Source organism: Calypte anna, chromosome 4A (genome assembly GCF_003957555.1).
Source record: "Calypte anna isolate BGI_N300 chromosome 4A, bCalAnn1_v1.p, whole genome shotgun sequence".
In the NCBI taxonomy this organism is placed as follows: Eukaryota; Metazoa; Chordata; class Aves; order Apodiformes; family Trochilidae; genus Calypte; species Calypte anna.
In genome coordinates this window covers 27,427,228-27,445,924 of record NC_044248.1, presented here as the reverse complement: position 1 = coordinate 27,445,924, position 18,697 = coordinate 27,427,228, and the positions used below count along the sequence as shown (strand labels likewise).

At 39.2% G+C, this 18,697-nt stretch overlaps 1 protein-coding gene across 1 annotated transcript in view; it reads left to right on the top strand.

Moving 5' to 3' along the window:
• Window positions 1-18,697, top strand: part of GALNTL6 (polypeptide N-acetylgalactosaminyltransferase like 6) — a 451,137-nt gene that overhangs the window by 420,750 nt on the left and 11,690 nt on the right. Inside the window, exons 9-10 of the mRNA XM_030449917.1 lie at window positions 6,702-6,923; window positions 16,992-17,108. Coding sequence (XP_030305777.1) covers window positions 6,702-6,923; window positions 16,992-17,108 — 339 coding nt within the window. The remainder of the gene's footprint in view (window positions 1-6,701; window positions 6,924-16,991; window positions 17,109-18,697) is intronic.

The window sequence follows — 18,697 nt, the reverse complement described above, 5'->3', positions numbered from 1 at the left end:
GGAAAAAATCACCTTCTTGCAACAGCACAACTATAATATATGATAATGATGTTAATTGTACATTAGAGCTTTTAACTTTACATTTTAAGTTTTTTTCATTTAATATATTTATAAATTAAAAATTAATTAGCCAAGATCTAAAAACACTTGTCAAAGAAAAGCTTTAACTGAAACATCTTTTAATCCTTGAATACAAGAAAGTCAAATTAATTTTTTTAACGCTAGGTTTTTTATATTTTCTGTAATATAAATAAAAATTTTGCTTTCAAGATAATAAATGTAACAGGGCAGGCATCTTCAGATATCCAAAAGGAATACAAAGATGGTGGAGAACTAGATGTTTCTGACAACTTCAAAAAATGGTGGTAGCCACTTTACAGGTTTTGTTCAATAGACTAGTACTGGAAGCTGAGTTGCATGGTTAAAAAAATCTATTTGGAATCAAACCCTTGAGCTCTCTTCCAACTTTATCTGCAGACATGGGCCATGGTCTGTATGTTCCCACATATTATGAGTCTGTAAGGCAAGCAGGGCAATAGCCAACAAATTGGCAGAGTTATTGTTACACTGTCACCCTGCTCCATCCTTCAGCCACTCTGCAGGGACCTGCAGAGCTGGGGGCAGACAGCATCCTCGCTGGGACTGTGCCCATCCCTGCCCCCCAGGCCCCACAGGCTGGACTCAAGTGAGCCACTGAGCAGAGGAGTAGCCCTTAGTCAGTGGGCTGGATTTATTGGCTTTTTTTTTTTACTTTTCCCCAGTTGTTGTTTTGTTGGTTTTTTGTTGTTGTTGTTTTTTTCAATGGAGATGCAAAACTTTACAGAGAATATGAATTCCGGGCTGTTTTCAGACTGCAACTGTGGAATTTCAGTACTAAGTATTTGCAGACTTCAGGCTGAGAATAAATAGCATCTTGGTTCTCTGCCAGCTGTGCTAACTCTCGCAAGAGCTATTTATATTCAACACCAGCTTTGTCACCTAGTTAGCATACTGTGTTCCACAGAGAAGCATCTCTTTTATGCCTGTAGACATCTCTTGATTTGGTGGGTTTTTTTACACAGATACAAAACATTCCTGGAATGAAACAGAGTTAAATGTAAGGGACCAGAATAAGATTTCTAAGAGGGGGAAAGTTTTACAAGCACTAGCACTCCCTAAATTAAAATAGATTCAGGCAAGAAAGCCAAGGGGAAGAAAACCCCCATTTAGACTTAACTGATAGGGACTGCTTAGATATTAAGATCTGAACACCACAATGCTGTGAACATGTTTTATCATGCTTCTGCTGTAGAAATATGTAGAAATGAGAAACGTTTGTGTTCTGACACTGATGGAAGGACCTTTGTATGAAATCGAGGGTACTGGTTTTGTCCTTGTGAATGCTTTGTAGTTTTGTACCCTGCTGCCTCTGTCATATTAATCTATACCTTTTGGATGGGCTTCCCCACATACAGTTTGTTTTCCTCCTTTGTGATGTTTTATTGTGCCATTATGCCACCTGTATTCTAGAGCAACATAAGGTATAGTTGTCTTGGATGGATGGATCCCAATACACTTTTAAAATACATTTTACTTAAACCAAACTGTATATTCTTTCCAGGCAAAGGAAATACAGCTGCTTCCAGAAGTAAACAAGGCTCCTATTTTGAAGTAGCACTGTACTTTACAAAACAAACCATAAAAAAAAATATGAAAATCATTTTAAGTGGAGTGAAAATAACCACACTGGAATTTTACTAGGAAGGAAAGGATATTAATATGTCAGTTGCTGCAGAGACTGTTCTGCTATTTTTAGCAAATAAATAGTCATATCTTTTATATTTCACAACAGAAATACAGTTAGACTTTAGATGTGCTGTGGTGATTCATATTTGATTGATGTAATTGAATGTGATTTTTAACATCCTGAATGATGAGAGAAATTACTATCATGACAAATGAGACTACTGCACCTGATGACATCCAGCTTCCTGGAAAATAGTAGGACAACAGGAACTCATTAAAGCATCCAAATGCTCTTGTAGTTTAGTTTTGACAAAAGTAAAGTTTGTGGACTGGGGTCAGGGTTGGCTTCATTCAAACAGTGAGAGGCACAAAAGTAGTAAAAACAGGTTATGCAGGTGAAATGAAATAATAAACCCATTGTGCTGCTTTATTGCCAGCGAGTAACAAAAATCTGCTTTAGAACATCTGGAGAAAGTGGAAACAGAAATGACATTTTTATATTAGTTTAACTGCTGTATCGAGAATGTCAGTTGAAAAAAATGCAAGTAGAGGATGGAGCTGTGCAGGCTGGCAGTGCAGCAGAGCATGCAGCTGGTTTGCTCTCTCATCACTGCTGTCCCTGCAAACCAGTACAGCCGCCACACTTTGGAGGTGTGGAAGTAGCATCTTGTGTTGGGGCCCAATCTAGATAAGCCTTGATTATAGGGAATATTTATGAATCTGTCCTTCTATATGTCCCTGTCTTACACCACTTTTCCCTTCTCATGGAGAGTGTGTACTTTCTTTTCACTGGCTGTGAGTGATATCATGTCTCTTGAGAATGACAGCTGATGTTACACACTTTAAAAGAAGGGACAGTCATTTCATCAAAGAGATATATCTTCCCTATTCATTGAAGAAAGTGCAAGGGAAAAAATGTTCCATGATAAATTTCTTTTTTTCAAGTGGAGAAGTCCTCATTTATCTCTCTCTTTTTCCTGTCAAGTTTATTTAAACTCCTTTAAGAAGTCCAGGTATCAGTGACATTGTAACTTATTGTCTTATAGACTATCGGAGTGAAAATACAAAACAAAGCTATAGTCTTAAATTCTTGAGTTCATACAAACTTAAAGAAAACTTGTTCAAATAGAAGCCCAACAGTAAAGAATTTACCAGAAAGTAAAACTGTAACAGTGACAAAAAAACTTAGTTATATCAAGAATGCATACATAGGCAACTACTGACAGCTGATGAGTCAGTCTTACTGTGGTTGCCATCACTTTTGTACACATCTCACAGATTCTTGGTGACAGCTGTCACAACCCTACATAAAGAAATATGCATCTACTGAAACATCATTGTGCCTTGTTTGTTCTTGTACACTATTTTTCACTGAAAATGACAAGGGAGAGAACAAATTATCATTGGTCTTTCATGGATGGGTCCTGAATAAATCCTCAGTTGTCAATTTAGAGTCCCTGTGACTTCCCTACTTTTTGAGTCAATTTGTGTAACTGATTAATATTGAATTGAACTTCATGTAATTGCTGCTATTTAAGTTTTATTTTCCCTCTTTTCTCTTAAAAGACCAGGTTAGCCAATCTGGACATCTGTAACCTTGGAATGAATTTGACAACCAAGCTAAGTTACAGCAATTTTCACCCCTAGAAACACGTTTCATTTTTCCTTTTCATATGCATTTAGATGAGGTGTTCAGACTGAATCCAAGCAAGTGTAGTCTACTTCAAAGATATCCTAAAACTGATTCTTCTTTTTGAGAAAGATATTAAATGCCATTTAAGAAACTGGTATTTTAAAGAGTTTTCTTTAGAAGGTTATGCTAAGAGAAAATCAAGAAATCAAGAAGATTTAAATCTAACTCTGTTTGTTACAAAGTCTGTGTAGGTTAGCTTCACTATGAGACTGGTCTGCTAAATGGTGCTATAAGGCATTCACAGAAGATGACATAGTCTGTGAGGCTCTTGAATTCCTTGGACCTGTAAATTCTGTGGCAGTATACACAGACACATAGTAAGGTCCTAAAAAAGTACTAAAAAAGATGTTAAGGATCATTTAGCACCTATTTTACAGCTAGATTCTGTCAAGATTTGGTAGCTAATCATAGCTTTTACCACTTGTGGGGCTTAATGTGTTGTCATGCTCAGATTGTGTCCAGCCTTGCCTAAGGCTCAGGCAAGGAGGAAGTGGCCATCCTCCCTTATCCACCCAGCTGTGGGAAGGGCAGCTGTTGGGGATACACAAAGGATTTGAAATCACATCCTTACCTTACCATGAGTCACTTGATCAATAAGCCCTGAAGTGTTCAGGAATAAGTGCTCTTATTTTGGTTGTGCCCCTCTACCTTTCTATTGTGATAAAATGAGTAGAAGACCCAGCAGCTCATTGACATACTATGGACAGAATACATATTCCTAGAAGGTTCTTCATGTAGGTTAACTTTTTATACTGTTAGACAGCCACAGGACAGGGATCTTCAGCTTAGGAACGCTCACTCATCTCATCTTGGACAGCCTGAACTTTTGCTCCAGGACCACACTAGGTCTTCTAAATAGGAATGTAAATGATGTTTGCCTCTATTGTTCAAGATTACACCAGACAACCTTTCAGGACAGCACCTCTACTTGGCTGCATCCAATTCAAGTACAGGGATTAACTTCCATTTGAAGTTTTACTACTAGTCTGTACCCATTTATGTTAAAAGGAACTGTGGTGATTAATGAGCTTGCATAATGAAAATAAGTATACCAAGAAAGGTTTCAATTGATTTGTCTAAAGTGTCTTACCTGATACTTGAGAAATGGTGGGTGACTGGTGAAAGATATTTTAAGCTAGGGACCAGGTATAATATCAAGATTTCTGTTGGACTCCTGTTTTATTCAGTTATAATCATCTGAGGCAGAATGCAGTACTTTTAGGCAAATAACTGAATACTAAATAAATAAATATTATTAAAATAACTTATATTGTAAATATTAAAATAGCACTATCAGATAGTTATTGAAAAAAAACTTATATTTCTTAGAATAGTCATAAAATGCATTTGCATTAGAGAAAATCAGTTGTACAGCATTTACAAGTGGAAAATATGATAGAAAGACCAAACCTGTTCTCACAATTTTTGCTTCTTACTTTAATATGCTTAATTGTATTTTAGTCTCATCTGCAAAGTCTCATCACACACTATTTCTACTTGTCAGGAAATTTCTGCATTACAGGGTTTCAGCTGGAAAGGTGGAATTGTCATCTGGATGTTGTTTGTGAATTTGTTCTGGTTTTCTTTGTCCTACCTAGTTCCTGTGATCTTGAATTCTAATTTCTTGTAAAGTAGTTTAGGTTTTCATGAACTTACAACAAAATTCAACCTTCTAAGGGGCTTGGGCCATTTTTAATAAGTATATAAGTGCTGTGATTTCATACACTGCATTAATTTTACTTCCATTATCCCTGCAGGTTTTAACATATTTGCTTCACAGAGAGGAAGCACACAGAAACTTATCTTGCAATGTCAGCTAAAAGTACTGGGGTTTTTCTGTATCTTGCTGTCTTTGTATTCAGATAAGCCTTTTTGTTTGTGTGGATTAATAAATTCAGGAAAGGAATTTTCAAATTAATCCTGAAAGGAAGTCAGAGCACAAATCAGTCTTCTTTAGATGGAGAGAGTGTTCTGAGAAGAAACATTATCTTATGTTGATGATAATCAGATTTATACTGTCCTGCAGCCTATTACAGAGTGAATCTCAGCATTTTGTAGTTAGTGTTCTATAAAAAGAATATTGCAAACTTGATTATCTTGTTTTTATAAGCAAAGCAATAAAAACACCCTAGTGTCCCAATGTAACCCAGTGAGATGCTGCTTTGTTAGTGGAATAAGAGGTTATTGGGCAGCTGCAGCAATGCAGAATAGACTAAGTCTATACTGCACTATGACATAAATTTGTGTGGATTAAGTTGCAGGAGTCTTTTGTTGCCCCTAGTAGCCTAGTAGTCTAAGTTGCCCCTAGTCTGTTTAGATTCCATGACACTAAGTAACAATAAAATATATCTCTTCAGTCTTATCTATTCAGGAGTTTTCCTTAAGTCTTTTTTTCTTTAATTATAATTTGAGCCAGCTAATTTCATTAGAATTAGAATAAATTCTTATTCAATAAAATAGTTAATTCTGTTTCCTGTAAAATGCCGTCCAAAATAAACTTTGTGGAACATAAGCCAGAACCAGGTTTCATAGAAAAGAAATAATCTTAGATATGTCTGTAGGATGAGTGGACAGAGCTGCAAGGTGCCCTACCTTTCCCATGAGCTGCTTTGCTTCAGGGAAATGTTCTGTGCTTTTGCACAGACTTACTGCCACACCAACACAGTGAAGCCCATGGTCCAAAGATAGTGCAAAACCAGCTGTGAGATGAGGCAGAGCAAGCTCATGACTGTTCACCCCCATAGATGTGGATTTAAGATTTGACCTTAAAATTTAGGTAGGAATTGCTGGATGACTGAGCAATATGACAATACCTGAAAATTCAAATGTCTTTCAAATGCAGCGTTGAAATACATCAGAGAGAATAATTTGAACTATTCATGAACATTAGTAGGTTCTGAACTAACAGGAGAAAAACATAGGTACCAGTGTGAGCAGATGAAAGAACTTTCCTGCTCAGCATCCATCATTAATCAAGTGCTATGTGAAGATGCATAAAGAATGTGAAGGAAAATAAGATATGCAGCAGACAGAAGACCATATTTTACAGAGTCAGTGGCAAAGCAGGCTGCATCATACTCTGTAGTGTTTGATCAATGCTGCAGTGAAGGTAGCAGATATTTGCTGGTATTTTGCCATATTTTCAGACTGAGAAGTTAGACCAGTCAAGCCTAAAAGTTGTGTGGAGTACCAAATTTTTATTTTATGTTTAATTCTACTTGTTAGAAATATCATGCATTCAAAGCATGAGGATATTAATGACTGCTTTTCTTCTGCTGCACAGAACCTGAAGCGTGTGGCAGAGACATGGATGGATGAGTTTGCAGAGTACATTTACCAGCGGCGGCCTGAATACAGACACCTCTCAACTGGTGATATCTCTGCCCAGAAGGAACTGCGCAAGCACCTTAAATGTAAAGATTTCAAGTGGTTCATGGCTGCAGTGGCTTGGGATGTCCCCAAATACTACCCTCCTGTGGAGCCTCCACCTGCTGCCTGGGGAGAGGTGAGGAATGCAAATTTAAATGAGTCTAACATTTTGTGTTACAGGAAATTAAAATAATTAAATTAAATTTAGCTCCTGGGGTAAGTAGTCTTATTAAGAGAGTTCATAGTGATCAGAACAATCCCTGGACTAGCCATTAGAATGAGAAAACACTGTGCCTTAGAACTATCATTGTCCCTTTTATAATTTGTTACAATTTTATGTGTACAGACCATTAGATGCATGCAGAATGTGGACAAAAATTTGGAGTATGTAGCACCCGTTATTGCATGTCACAAGGTGATTTTTAGATGCTGAGAATCACTTGCAAAAAACAACAGTTTTTTTTTTTTCATATCTGACAAATTTGGTGGCTTTCTGTGACAGGGCTACAGCACTGGTGGACAAGGGGTAACAGCTTTAAACTGAAAGAAGGTGGATCTGGGTTAGATATCAGGAAGCAATTCTTTACCATGAAGGTGGTTCCAACAGGTTCCATAGGGAAAAGGTGGATGCTCCATCTCAGGCTGGATAGGGCTTTGAGAAACCTGTTCTGTTGGGAGGTGTCCTTGCCCATGACAGTGCGGTTGGAACTGAATGGTCTCTATCATCCCTTCTAACCCAAACCATTCAACTATTTTAAGATATCCACTTACATACCTTATTCTGCTCTTACAAGGACAATTGTATGTAGGCAGAGTTAGATTTGCTCTGTTTTGCCCACATGTACAAGTGTAGCAAGTGAAGCTGGGACATTTATCTTTTTAAAAGACTGGTCTTACTTAGCTTGTGGTCTGTATACTGTAGGTGCTGTTATGACTGAATATCAGTAGCAGAGAAATACAATTTCTCTTTTAGGGAATGAGGGGAGAGAGAGAGTGCCAAAGAGAGTTCAATATCTGAGCATCACTCCAGAGCACGGTATTAGCAAACAGCCTGCTGGAACTCTACACCCATGATCAAAGATGTTCTGCATTCAGACCTCTCTGGAGAGCAGAGCCATACACACCTTGATTTGACTGTTTTGTGTAAAAGGAATGAAAACACAAAGAGTACAGGGACAGAATGTTACTTTTGTAGCTGTGCTGAAAAATCGCAGTGGCCTTTTATCTCTAGAAACTACAGTGAATTCACTCCATGGAAGGGTGACATGCAGAAGACTTTTTCCTCTCAATTCATTAAAATTTATGAAGAAAGTGTTACAGTCCAGTGTAACATTAAAATTTATTTTTATTTTGGATCCGTGAAACAAAGTCCAGTCATAGAAAGGTCAGGTGCAAATAGATTTTATTTGACAATTGACACAGGCAAAAATATAGAGCCAGGCAAAAGAGGGAGAGAGGAAAAGAAGATATGAGAGACGAAAAGTAGTAAGAAAGTGGTAAGAAAGAATGAGAGAGAGAAGTGGAGAAAAAGGGTAAGAAAGTGGGCAGAATGAGAGAGAGAGAGAGAGAGAGAGAGAGAGAGAGAGTCACCACCAGGGGTCCAGCTGTCCAGCAAGGTTCTTCAGGATGGCACTGATCCTGGAGAGGGTCCAGTGCAGAAAAGGCGGTGGGTGAAGAGACAACGCCAGCCAGAGCATGGACAGCCATCCATACCCCTGGGCCCCTTTTGTTCCAAAGAGGCAGCTGTCAGTCAGCCAGGGTCTTTGGAAGACAGGCTGCCTGGAGGGGAGCAGGAGGGTGTAGTCCCCCACCCAGTCATCAATTCTTATCTTCTTCCAGATGCCATTCCTCCTCCCTTCCAGCCACTTTAGCCAGGTACATAATCGTTCCTCCAGGGTCGTCCCAGCATTGAAGTTTGGCCCTCAGGAAAGGGGAGTAGTCTCCACCCAGTCATCAGTTCTTATCTTCTTCCAGGCATATTCCCCACTCTGTTCCATCCCCCTTAGCCAGGTACTTCGCAAGTACAATCAAGGTGGCTCATTCATGCCTGGAGGGATGTCCCAGCATTGAAGGCTGGTGCTCAGAGAATCAGAGAATTGGTTGGAAAGGTTGGAAGGGACTTCTGAGATCAAGTCCAACCCTTGCTCCACTACCGCCATGGTTACCAGACCATGGCACTGAGTGCCACATCCAGTCTCTTTTTAAATATCTCCAGGGACGGAGAATCCACTACTTCCCTGGGCAGCCCATTCCAATGTCTGATCACCCTCTCCGTAAAGAAATTCTTTCTAATATCCAACCTAAACCTCCCCTGGCACAACTTGAGACCATGCTCTCTTGTCTTGAAGAGAAGAAGAGAAGAGAAGAGAAGAGAAGAGAAGAGAAGAGAAGAGAAGAAGAAGAGAAGAGAAGAGAAGAGAAGAGAAGAGAAGAGAAGAGAAGAGAAGAGAAGAGAAGAGAAGAGAAGAGAAAAGAAGCATTCTCTACCCAGTAGATCTTATCACATCCCCTGCTCAGCTCTGGCCAGCCAGATCCTCCACCCTAGCCAGGGCTATTCATTTCAAAATTGCTCCTTTGAGACAGTTTCAAATCACTGAGGTCAGATTCACACAGATGGCTTTCTGTGTATTTTGCTATTTTTTAAAAAATATGAATAATTGTGCTGTGACTTGTGATTTCTCTGACTTTCGTGGAGATGTTCTTCGTGGGTCACAGACCCTTTACATTTGAAATCAAAGGATGAAGTTGAAACTTTGGCCAAAATATTGGTAAGACCCCTCAAACAACTGTATATCCCCAGAAGTCAAAGCTCGACCATTCTGGGATTTTTTAAACATAGGTGCCTCTACTATTACCCAGAATGTCCTGTTTAAAAAGCAAATTACCTCAATGAAAAAAAAATTTAATAACTTTTTACAGCAGAAGTAGTCCTTAATTATTCTTTGTAAGATACCAGTTACAGTTAGAATCACAGAATGGCTTCAAAAGGACCTTCAAGATCATTTGGTTCCAAGCCCCTTGCATAGGCAGGGACACCTTCCACTCGACCAGGATGCTCAAGGCCCCATCCAACCTGGCCTTGAACACTTCCAGGGAGGGGATAACCACAACTTCCCTGGGCAACGTGTTTCAGTGCTTCACCACCCACATAAGAAAGAATTTCCTCCTAATGTCTAACCTAAATCTCCCTTCTTCAAGTTTCAAACTATTTCCCCTTGTCCTCTCATGCAAACCCATGTAGAAAGCCCCACCCCAGCTTTCTTGTAGGCCCTTTCAGATATTGGAAGGTTGCTATAAAGTCATCTCAGAGCCTCCTCTTCTCCAGGCTGAACAACCCCATCTTCCTCAGCCTGTCTTCATAGGGGAGGTGCTCCAGCGCTCTGATCATTTTAGTGTCTCTCCTCTGGACATGTTCCAGAAGTTCTGTGTCCTTCTTATGTTGGGGATCCAGAACTGGACACAGTACTCCAGGTGGGGTCTCAGAAGAGCAGAGCGGAGGGGGAGAATCACCTTCCTCTATTGGCTGTCTGTGCTTCTTTTGATGCAGCCCAGGACATGGTTGGCTTTCCGGGCTGTAAGTGCACATTGAGGGCTCATGTAAAGCTCCTGGTCCACCAGCACCTCCAAATTCTTCTCAGGCTTTCCACAATCCTTTCTTCTCCCAACTTCTATTAATTGTTCAAAAGAACTTCAATTTGTATGAGTCTTACTGTTTGCTACTTATTTGCAATAATTAATTCCTTTGTTGCTAATGCTTATTATATCTTTGTTATTACTGCACACTATGGGATTAATGTATACCAAGGGGTAACATTTTTATCAGTAGAAGTCAGGCTGGGTCAGGGTGCTGTGACTGCAGCTACTATCTTCCTTCGTGGTCTTCCACATGTATATATGTGTATCCTTGAAAGACTGTGATCATGGGTATAAAATGTCTCTGGCAAGCTGAACAATCCTTACCTCAGTCAGTGGAAGAGACTGTGATTCAGGTATTCTTTTCACAGCAATATGAATACACTCTTTGTATAAAAGCAAGACGCTAAAAAAGTAAATCAAATACCATAGCAGTAGTATCAAAACTGTACCTTAAAAGCACTCATTGAGTTCTTTGGAAAGAAGGGGAGACCAAAGGCTTTCTGTGTCTTCTAAAATGTACTTTCTCTAAAATAGCAAGAAGTTTCAGTTCTGCTACTCTTTTTTCTTTCCCTAAGACTGTCACATTCCTGTGAAGTTTTAATTAATTTCTTGGCATTTGCAAGGAACTTGAACAAAATGTTGATTGTTGTCATAATTAGAAGCTGAAAGAGAAAAACTGACTGTGTGTTCTTGCTTTGTAAGAATCAAGCAGCTCTAGAAACCTTGCTTATTATGCACACCAAAAATCAGTGCCAAGACTGACTGCCATTTAGTAACCTCTCTGCTTCTATTTGGAATATCTTTTCATCTGCTTGCCTATGCCAGTCTGAGAAAGAATAAACAATGAGATATTCAGACAATTTTTGGCTCCATTATTTTGATATCTAGCTAGTAAAAGCATATGGTGTGAAAGCAGAACTCTCATAGGCAGCCTTGCACAACTCCTCTGTTTTTGCTAACAGATTTATATAAAATCTGATTCTTACATTTTTTTACAAAATCTATTCAGGATTAAAAAGAAGCTAATTTGCAGAACAAAACCCAATATTCTTCTCTACACTTGTCATGGTCTTGCCACTTCTGCTTGTTTGAGACTTTTAACATATAGAATACATGTAGTAAACCAATGTACCAGCAAATTCACAAATAAAGTTAGACACTGTCAGAGTAAGATAACTGTGCTCTGCCCTCTCCTACTGGAGAAAAAAAAAAAAAAAAAAGGAAATTTTTCAATTAAGTTTTGTTCCTATGCTTCCAAATATATTGGAAAGGATGCTACCAATGGAAAAAAATAGTAATATCTATCCCATTCTCTTCCTGACAGAATTAGTTGTTCATAATGTGTGTGTCTGAAATCCTGTTGAAGGAAGTTAAACCCATAGCTAAATTAGGTGTGATTTGGCACTAAATGTTAACTTAGGAAGTTCTTACATATCTACAAGCTGTGTTCCAGAATGTGCAGATATCACAGCTTCTAAAAACAACTTTGAAAACGTATTTTACAGTAAATCAATCATATAATGTCAGCCACTGCCATTTGTTTTAGTCTTCATGAGTCCTGTAGTCAAGATGATATGAAAAAAAATTGTTTTAGTCAGTCAAAATGGAAATATTTAAGCTTTGTTTCATTTTCTGTTACATGAACTTGTAATTCAGTTATATAAAACACATCAAGTCTCAGTAGCTGCAGCAGTGCTAAGCTGCAGGACCCGAAAATACTCCTTTTGCAGTACCAAAATCATGGATTTTACAGCACTGACATGAAAACGTCAGCCATTCTTCCAAATGTGCTACTTGACTTAATTTGATGGGTTAACTCATTAACTTCCCTTTTGATAACTTTTTTTTTTTAAATATCATACTCATATCCTTAACAAGTCAATCTCGGCCCGCCCAGTGCCTCTCGTACGTTGTACAAAAGTGATCTGCCCAGCTCTTTCCCAAGCACACACCAAGTGCTCCATAGCTGGGCTGTTCAAATTCTTTCACGAGGATCAGCATCATGCTGAATAAGAGTCCTCTGTTTCCTCAGTAAGGTTTTTGGCAGTATTTGACTTCTTTTAGCATCAACTTTCCCTTTTTATGGCTCACATGTAACAGTTGATAGGAAAGGTGGCTCATTTTTCCATATTTGATCTGTAGATGTTTATGACCCGAGGGTTATGTGAGAATGTCAGCAGTGAACTAAAACGGCTCAGATGAAAACAGCAACATGAATGAACATGGCTAGCATCTTCTAAGAGCTATAGCCACTTTCTTATTTGAGGCATTAAATCAGATGTATGGAAAGTATTATATAAAACAATAGCACCCAGGTGTCTCTCCTGTTCCTCTTAGGGCCCTTGGGGTACCCTAAGGATAGTTCCAGCACCATCTCCACATTCTTCATTCAAACAATTGACCTTATTGACCATGAAGTTGTCATTAGATTGCTATGCTTTCCCACTTTTTGTTTGGTGAAGTTTATGGCATGATGAGGATGCAGGGTAGCTCCCAGGATCCCTGGGCATGCCTCTTCCTCTCTGACTTGCCCCCGTCTGTTCCCGGGAAGGCTGAAGTGACCCTCGGTAACAGCCTGGCTCCAGTGCAAGCAGGACAAGGCTGCTAGAGCTGGGACATTACCCACTACCTCAACAGCAGATCTTGTAAGAACTTATTTGCCTGTGAACAAAGCTGTAGAGTTTGGGAATTATCAAAGAAAATTGGTCAGTATAACTACTGGACACTGGGAAGCTTTAATTTCCCTCTGTAATCTCATTTTCAGTCTAAAATACATTCCCTTAAAAGGAAAGGAGAAAAGCACTTTGCTTTCAAGTGTAGGAGGCTGGGGGGAGGTTGTCTTGGGTTTTTTTCTTAATTTAAAATGGAGCATGCAAGTGTGTCATTACACAGCTCCCATCACAATATTCAAAAATCTTAAAATTAATCCTAGCAGGCTGTATCAGTGGCCTGCAATCCTTAATTTGCCTCAGAAGACTGTAATCTTCTGACAAGATTATCATGGTAATCAACACATCCATCGCTTTCCAGTTTCCATTCCATGCTTGCGTACTAATGACAAATAGGATGTGTTTGAGAGTGTAGTACTAGACCATCTTAACCTGCCTCTCCCATGGGGAACTTATTAACTCATTTAACTGATGGCTTTCTGCAAAACTCCAGATTAATTTAGCCAGATGTTGTTATCTGGGGGACCATTTATTCTACAATATGTAAATACTGTTTGGAAACCCGAGATTTTTTTTCTTTTTTTTCTCTTTCGAATAGAAAACAAAATTGTACCTGTGCATCAAATCAGCAGCTTCAAATATCAAGAGGTAACAATGTCTTCTTCAAACCTAAGGTCTAGGTTTTCAGACCTTCTGTCCTCCCATGTTCCCGCTCCTGTTTTACAGTACACTTCTCTTTCCCCATTCCAGTGCCAGGAAGCTAAGGTAGTTCTTTACTGCTTTCTGAGAACATGGCCTACTCTGGAGAAAAGCCTTTCTAACAGGATGGCTAGCTTAGAGAATGGATGCTGTGCTTTTACACAAAAAAAACCAAACAAACAAACAAACAAAAAACCACCAGCCCAAAAAACCCAAAAAAACAAACAAAAAACCTTCTTTCTTAAAACCAAGGATTACTGTATCTAGGCTTGCCCAGTGATTCTTTGTTATGGCTTGCTACCTCATTTAAGGCACAGAAGTCAGCTGCTATACCAGCAGAAATCCCATGCAGGTGGCACGTCTTTGTTCTCAAGTGTCATTGCAGCACTGAAAATCCTCTATGTCCTTGCCTGGACACCTCCAGTGTAGAAGAGTGAAAATAGACTCCTTAGAGTTTGTATTCCTTGTTCGTTTAAGCCCCAGCTACTCCCTATGGGGACCATAGGGCCCATATTCTTACTATCTTACTATGTCCTAACTTCTGTGTAGGATGGCATTTCAAGAATGAAATATGAATAATGACTTACATATAGTTTTCTGTGCTTATTTTGGATTTTCTTTAATTCTAAACCAGCTTTTAAGACCATGCTAGCCATCTTTGTTAGCCTATACAAACTTCTCAAAGGCATGCTTTTCACACACACTTATCTGTCTGTACAAATAACAACATTTAAGGTTGAGCAAATAAATATTGTACATAGCAATTCAATATTCTAGATGCATGGGTGATAAAATCTGTCTCCTGTTCATCCCAGTCTCTACAATTGCATAAATATGAATATTGGAAAAGTGAGTGTATTAGGAGTACTAGCAGTTTCTTTCCCAGTTGTACCTCATAATTTTAAAAATTTGAAATCCATCGTGTGAGTGACTGGAGACAAGGCACCTCAAATGCATATTTGAGCAAGTCCAGAGGAGGGACAGAAAGATAATCAGAGGGCAGGAGCACCTCTCCTGTGAAGACAGGCTGAGAAAGTTGCAGAGAGACAAAAGCTCTGGGGAGACCTTATAGTGGCCTCCCAGTACCTGCAGGGAGTCAGCAGGGAAGTTGGGAAGGCACTTTTTACAAGGGCATGAACGAATAGGATGAGGGGGAATGGTTTTGAGCTGAAAGAAGGTAGATTTAGATTAGATATTAGGAAGAAATTCTTCACTATGAAGGTGGTGAGACACTGGAACAGGTTGCCCAAAGAAGCTGTGGATGCTTCATGCCTGGATGTGTGCAAGGCCAGGTTGAATGGGGCTTCCTTGCCCATGGCAGTGGGATTGGAACTAGATGGTCTTTAAGGTCCCTTCCAACCCAAACCACTCTATGATATTGAACTGTTCTATTGAAAAAGGCCTCTCCTTGTGCTCTGCTTTCCTTCCTTTTTTTATGAAAGTGTCTTAGGGGATTTGCAGGCTCTGTCATTCAGCAGAACGTTCCCCATGATCCTGGCAGCAGCACAATGGTGCAGTTCAATTTCTAGCAACTGCCAAGGCCACACAGAAACACCAGAGAACAAAAGCACAGACTTACTGAAATTCCTGTATTGCAAAAAGAAAATAAAAAACAAACCATGGCCCTTCTGCAGTTGAAAGGAAGGGTAAAACAAAACAAAACAACAACAACAAAAAAAAAAACCAAAAAAAAAAAAAAACCCACACACACACAAAAAAAGAGAAAAGCCACCTCAAGAAAACCTTTCAGGGACAGAGGGAAGAGGAGAGGAAGCAAAGAGCAGGGGAGAGGGAGACAGGTTCCAGCTGTGAAGGAAATAAATGTAGCTTCAGCTCAAAACTTTCCCAAAAATGCATAGAACAAATTTGCCTTATGATTCAAAGGACTGAGAACAGGATGGAGTGATGCTATCAAGACAAAATTATGAAATTATGAAAATTATGAAAGCCCTTCAATCCAATAAGCATTCATTTGATGGGGAGTGTATTCACTGACATTTTACAATTCTGAATCACATAAATGTACCCCAACTATTAACTGCAGTTGTTAGAATCCCATTTTAATTAATTCATGCTCTAAGAAAATAATTGATTTGTTATTTAATTTTGTATTAGGCCAGTAATCTTTACTTATACAATGTAAATTTAAGTGCACTGAGAAGTGATTGAACACTCTCCAAAAATGTATATTTGGAGTAATTATTTCACATATAACTTTAAAAATGCAAAATTAAAATATATTCCCATCATTATTCTTTCCTGTCCGTTTTGGTAGGTGATGCGAAAAGGAAGGCAGAGCTTTTGAGAATTAATCACCTTTCATCCTTTTTCTTCAGCTAATGCGACCATTTGTCTAGTAGGTTTCTGCATCTGGTTGTGTGTATGACATGCTAGTGGTTTATCTCATCTATAGCAATTTTTATTGTATCAAAATAGGAAAAAAAAAGGGTAGAACTGGACTTGCCCAAAATTTCTCTGTCCACCAGTGAAGACTCAGAGTTTGTTGGAGCCAATCACTCAAACTAATACTCTCATCAATTGTCCTATCTACTCTCTTCTTGGCTAAACAAATGCACCTCTCCTGAAGGTTGTTAGATTTTCTCCAATCCCTGTTGCTTTCCCATCTCTCTAAATCTTTCTCAGAACATGGTGAACAGACTTGGTTCCAGTCCTCTAGAGTAAGAAGAGCACAGTAGCTCTCCCGTGTGCCTTACAAGTATGAGAACTGCTCCTCTCTGCAATGTTTTGTGCCATGCTGAGAAGTTTTCCATCCTTTTGTGTGTGAGGGATGCAGTATTTGAGAGGGAAAGAGACTCATATGGAAATAATTTCCTCCTAACACAGTTGATCTGTCTTGCTTTGGTAGGAGGGAAGAAGCATACAGACCAAGATTTGAACTTCTCAAACACTTCTTGCCCTTGGTTTTTTTTGCATGGGAATATTTCATACACACACACCTTTCATTTGTTGTGCAGAGTATTTCAAACTTTGCTGCTTCTAAAGCTTTTCAGAAAAATAATAGTTCATTCCAGGAACTCTACCCAGTAAAAAAATAAGTTCCACCACGTTTTATGTAACTAAAGGTTGATTTCAAGCCCTTCAGTTTCTCACTAAGGGAACTAAATTCCTAACTCCTTAATGCTGGAAGCTCTGTTCTGCAGCCTGGTTTAACATGAAATGCTGCTGTTTGACTTTTGCAGATTCGAAATGTGGCAGCCAACCTCTGTGTGGACAGTAAACATGGAGCTACAGGGACTGAGCTGAGGCTGGACATCTGTGTGAAGGATGGCTCAGAAAGGACATGGTCACATGAGCAGGTATTTTATCAGTGGAAATAGTGTAAAATTGGCAGTTCTCTCTTACAGTTTCTAAAAATTTCTCTGAGAGCTCCTCCTCTTCCTAAGGCAAAGCAGGGTGTAGAAATAATTTGTGACTGATTGCTGACCTTAATGGCTTTTACTAAATGCTCTTTAACATAACCTCAGAAATTTCAACCATCGCTTGGCCCTATATTCTTAATTTACAAAGGGAATTGCAATGCCCAAGGAGCTTTTGGGTGCCCCATTTTCCCCACTGTGTGATAAAGCATGTTGACTTTGGCTCAGTTGCCTGAAAATATTTTAAACATAGTTCCTGGGCTTGTAAACCCCTAGTGTTGTCTGCTCCTGGGCTTTCATCTCAATGAGCAGGTATATTTTAAATTAATATGAGGTATAACTGAGATAAATTGGTAAAGAAAAAAAAAACAGAAACGAGTTTCACAAAGACAAGGGGTGATAAAACTTCAAAAAACACTTTTATCTGGGTTGGTAAGGTAGAAAAGTATTAGCTTTCAGGAGTATAGAGGAGAGGAGCTCCGATTTGTACTCATTGTGGCTGCGAGTGCCTTAGGAAAGGCATCATGACCCACAGGCTGTGGGTCTGGCCAACCTGAGCAAAGAGAATCCCGTTGAAATATACAACCTAACAGTTTATTATCAATTTTAGTGAACATGCCTTTCACAGAGGAAGGTCCCAGAGCAGAAAAACTTCCCCGAGACGAGAAGAAAAATTGGCCTGGCAATCACATTCAGCATTTTGTAAAAGCTTAAAAGCTCAGGAGAGTGGAGTTTTGAGGGATATTTGAAGTGCTGAGGTTAATTTCAGAGGATACTGAGAAATGAAGGGGGAGAGGTACAAGTGAGTTAAATGGAGAAGCTGGAGGATGGTCACAATTTAGGTAAGTGCCAACTTGGGAAAAAGAAAGTTGCTGAAAGAAGGCTTCTTCACATAGCTACCACAGATGTAGCACAGTGATGGGATGCCAAAACTAGATAAATATAATCCCAGTTTGTTTGTGGAAGACATTCAGTAATTCAAGCAATTAATTGAAGAAAGTTGCATGGTCCAGACTAGATCATCACAGTGCTTACTCTCTTTAAAATATGCAAACTGAAGAGTTCCAAACTCTCCTCAAGAAGGAAGGAAGGCCCAAGAATGCCAGAGATGAGAGAAAGAAGGGAAGAAACCTGGATTAAAGGGTGAGAGAATAAAAATAAAATTTAAAAATAATTTTTTAAAATTATCAGGGAAAGCAGAGAAAAGGGAGATTACTAATCTTTTTTGAAAGAGTAAGGTCTTGTGAGGTAGAGGAAAGGATGCAAAGGGACTAGGGTGGGGAGGAATCCACGTCTCAGTCTGCATTGGGACATTTGCAATGTAAAGGTCTCAGTCCGTACTAATGACGAGAAGTGACTTCATTAAAATAAATAGGGTTAAGCTAGCACAAAAGGAGTTCAGCCAACCAGCTCCTCAGAGCCGAGAACTAGAACTAGGAAGCCACAAGCACATCCATGCTTGACGTGCCTTCCAGGGACGGCATGAATTATTTCTGCCGGGCTGGTGCGGAACAGTGCGTGCCTTTTCC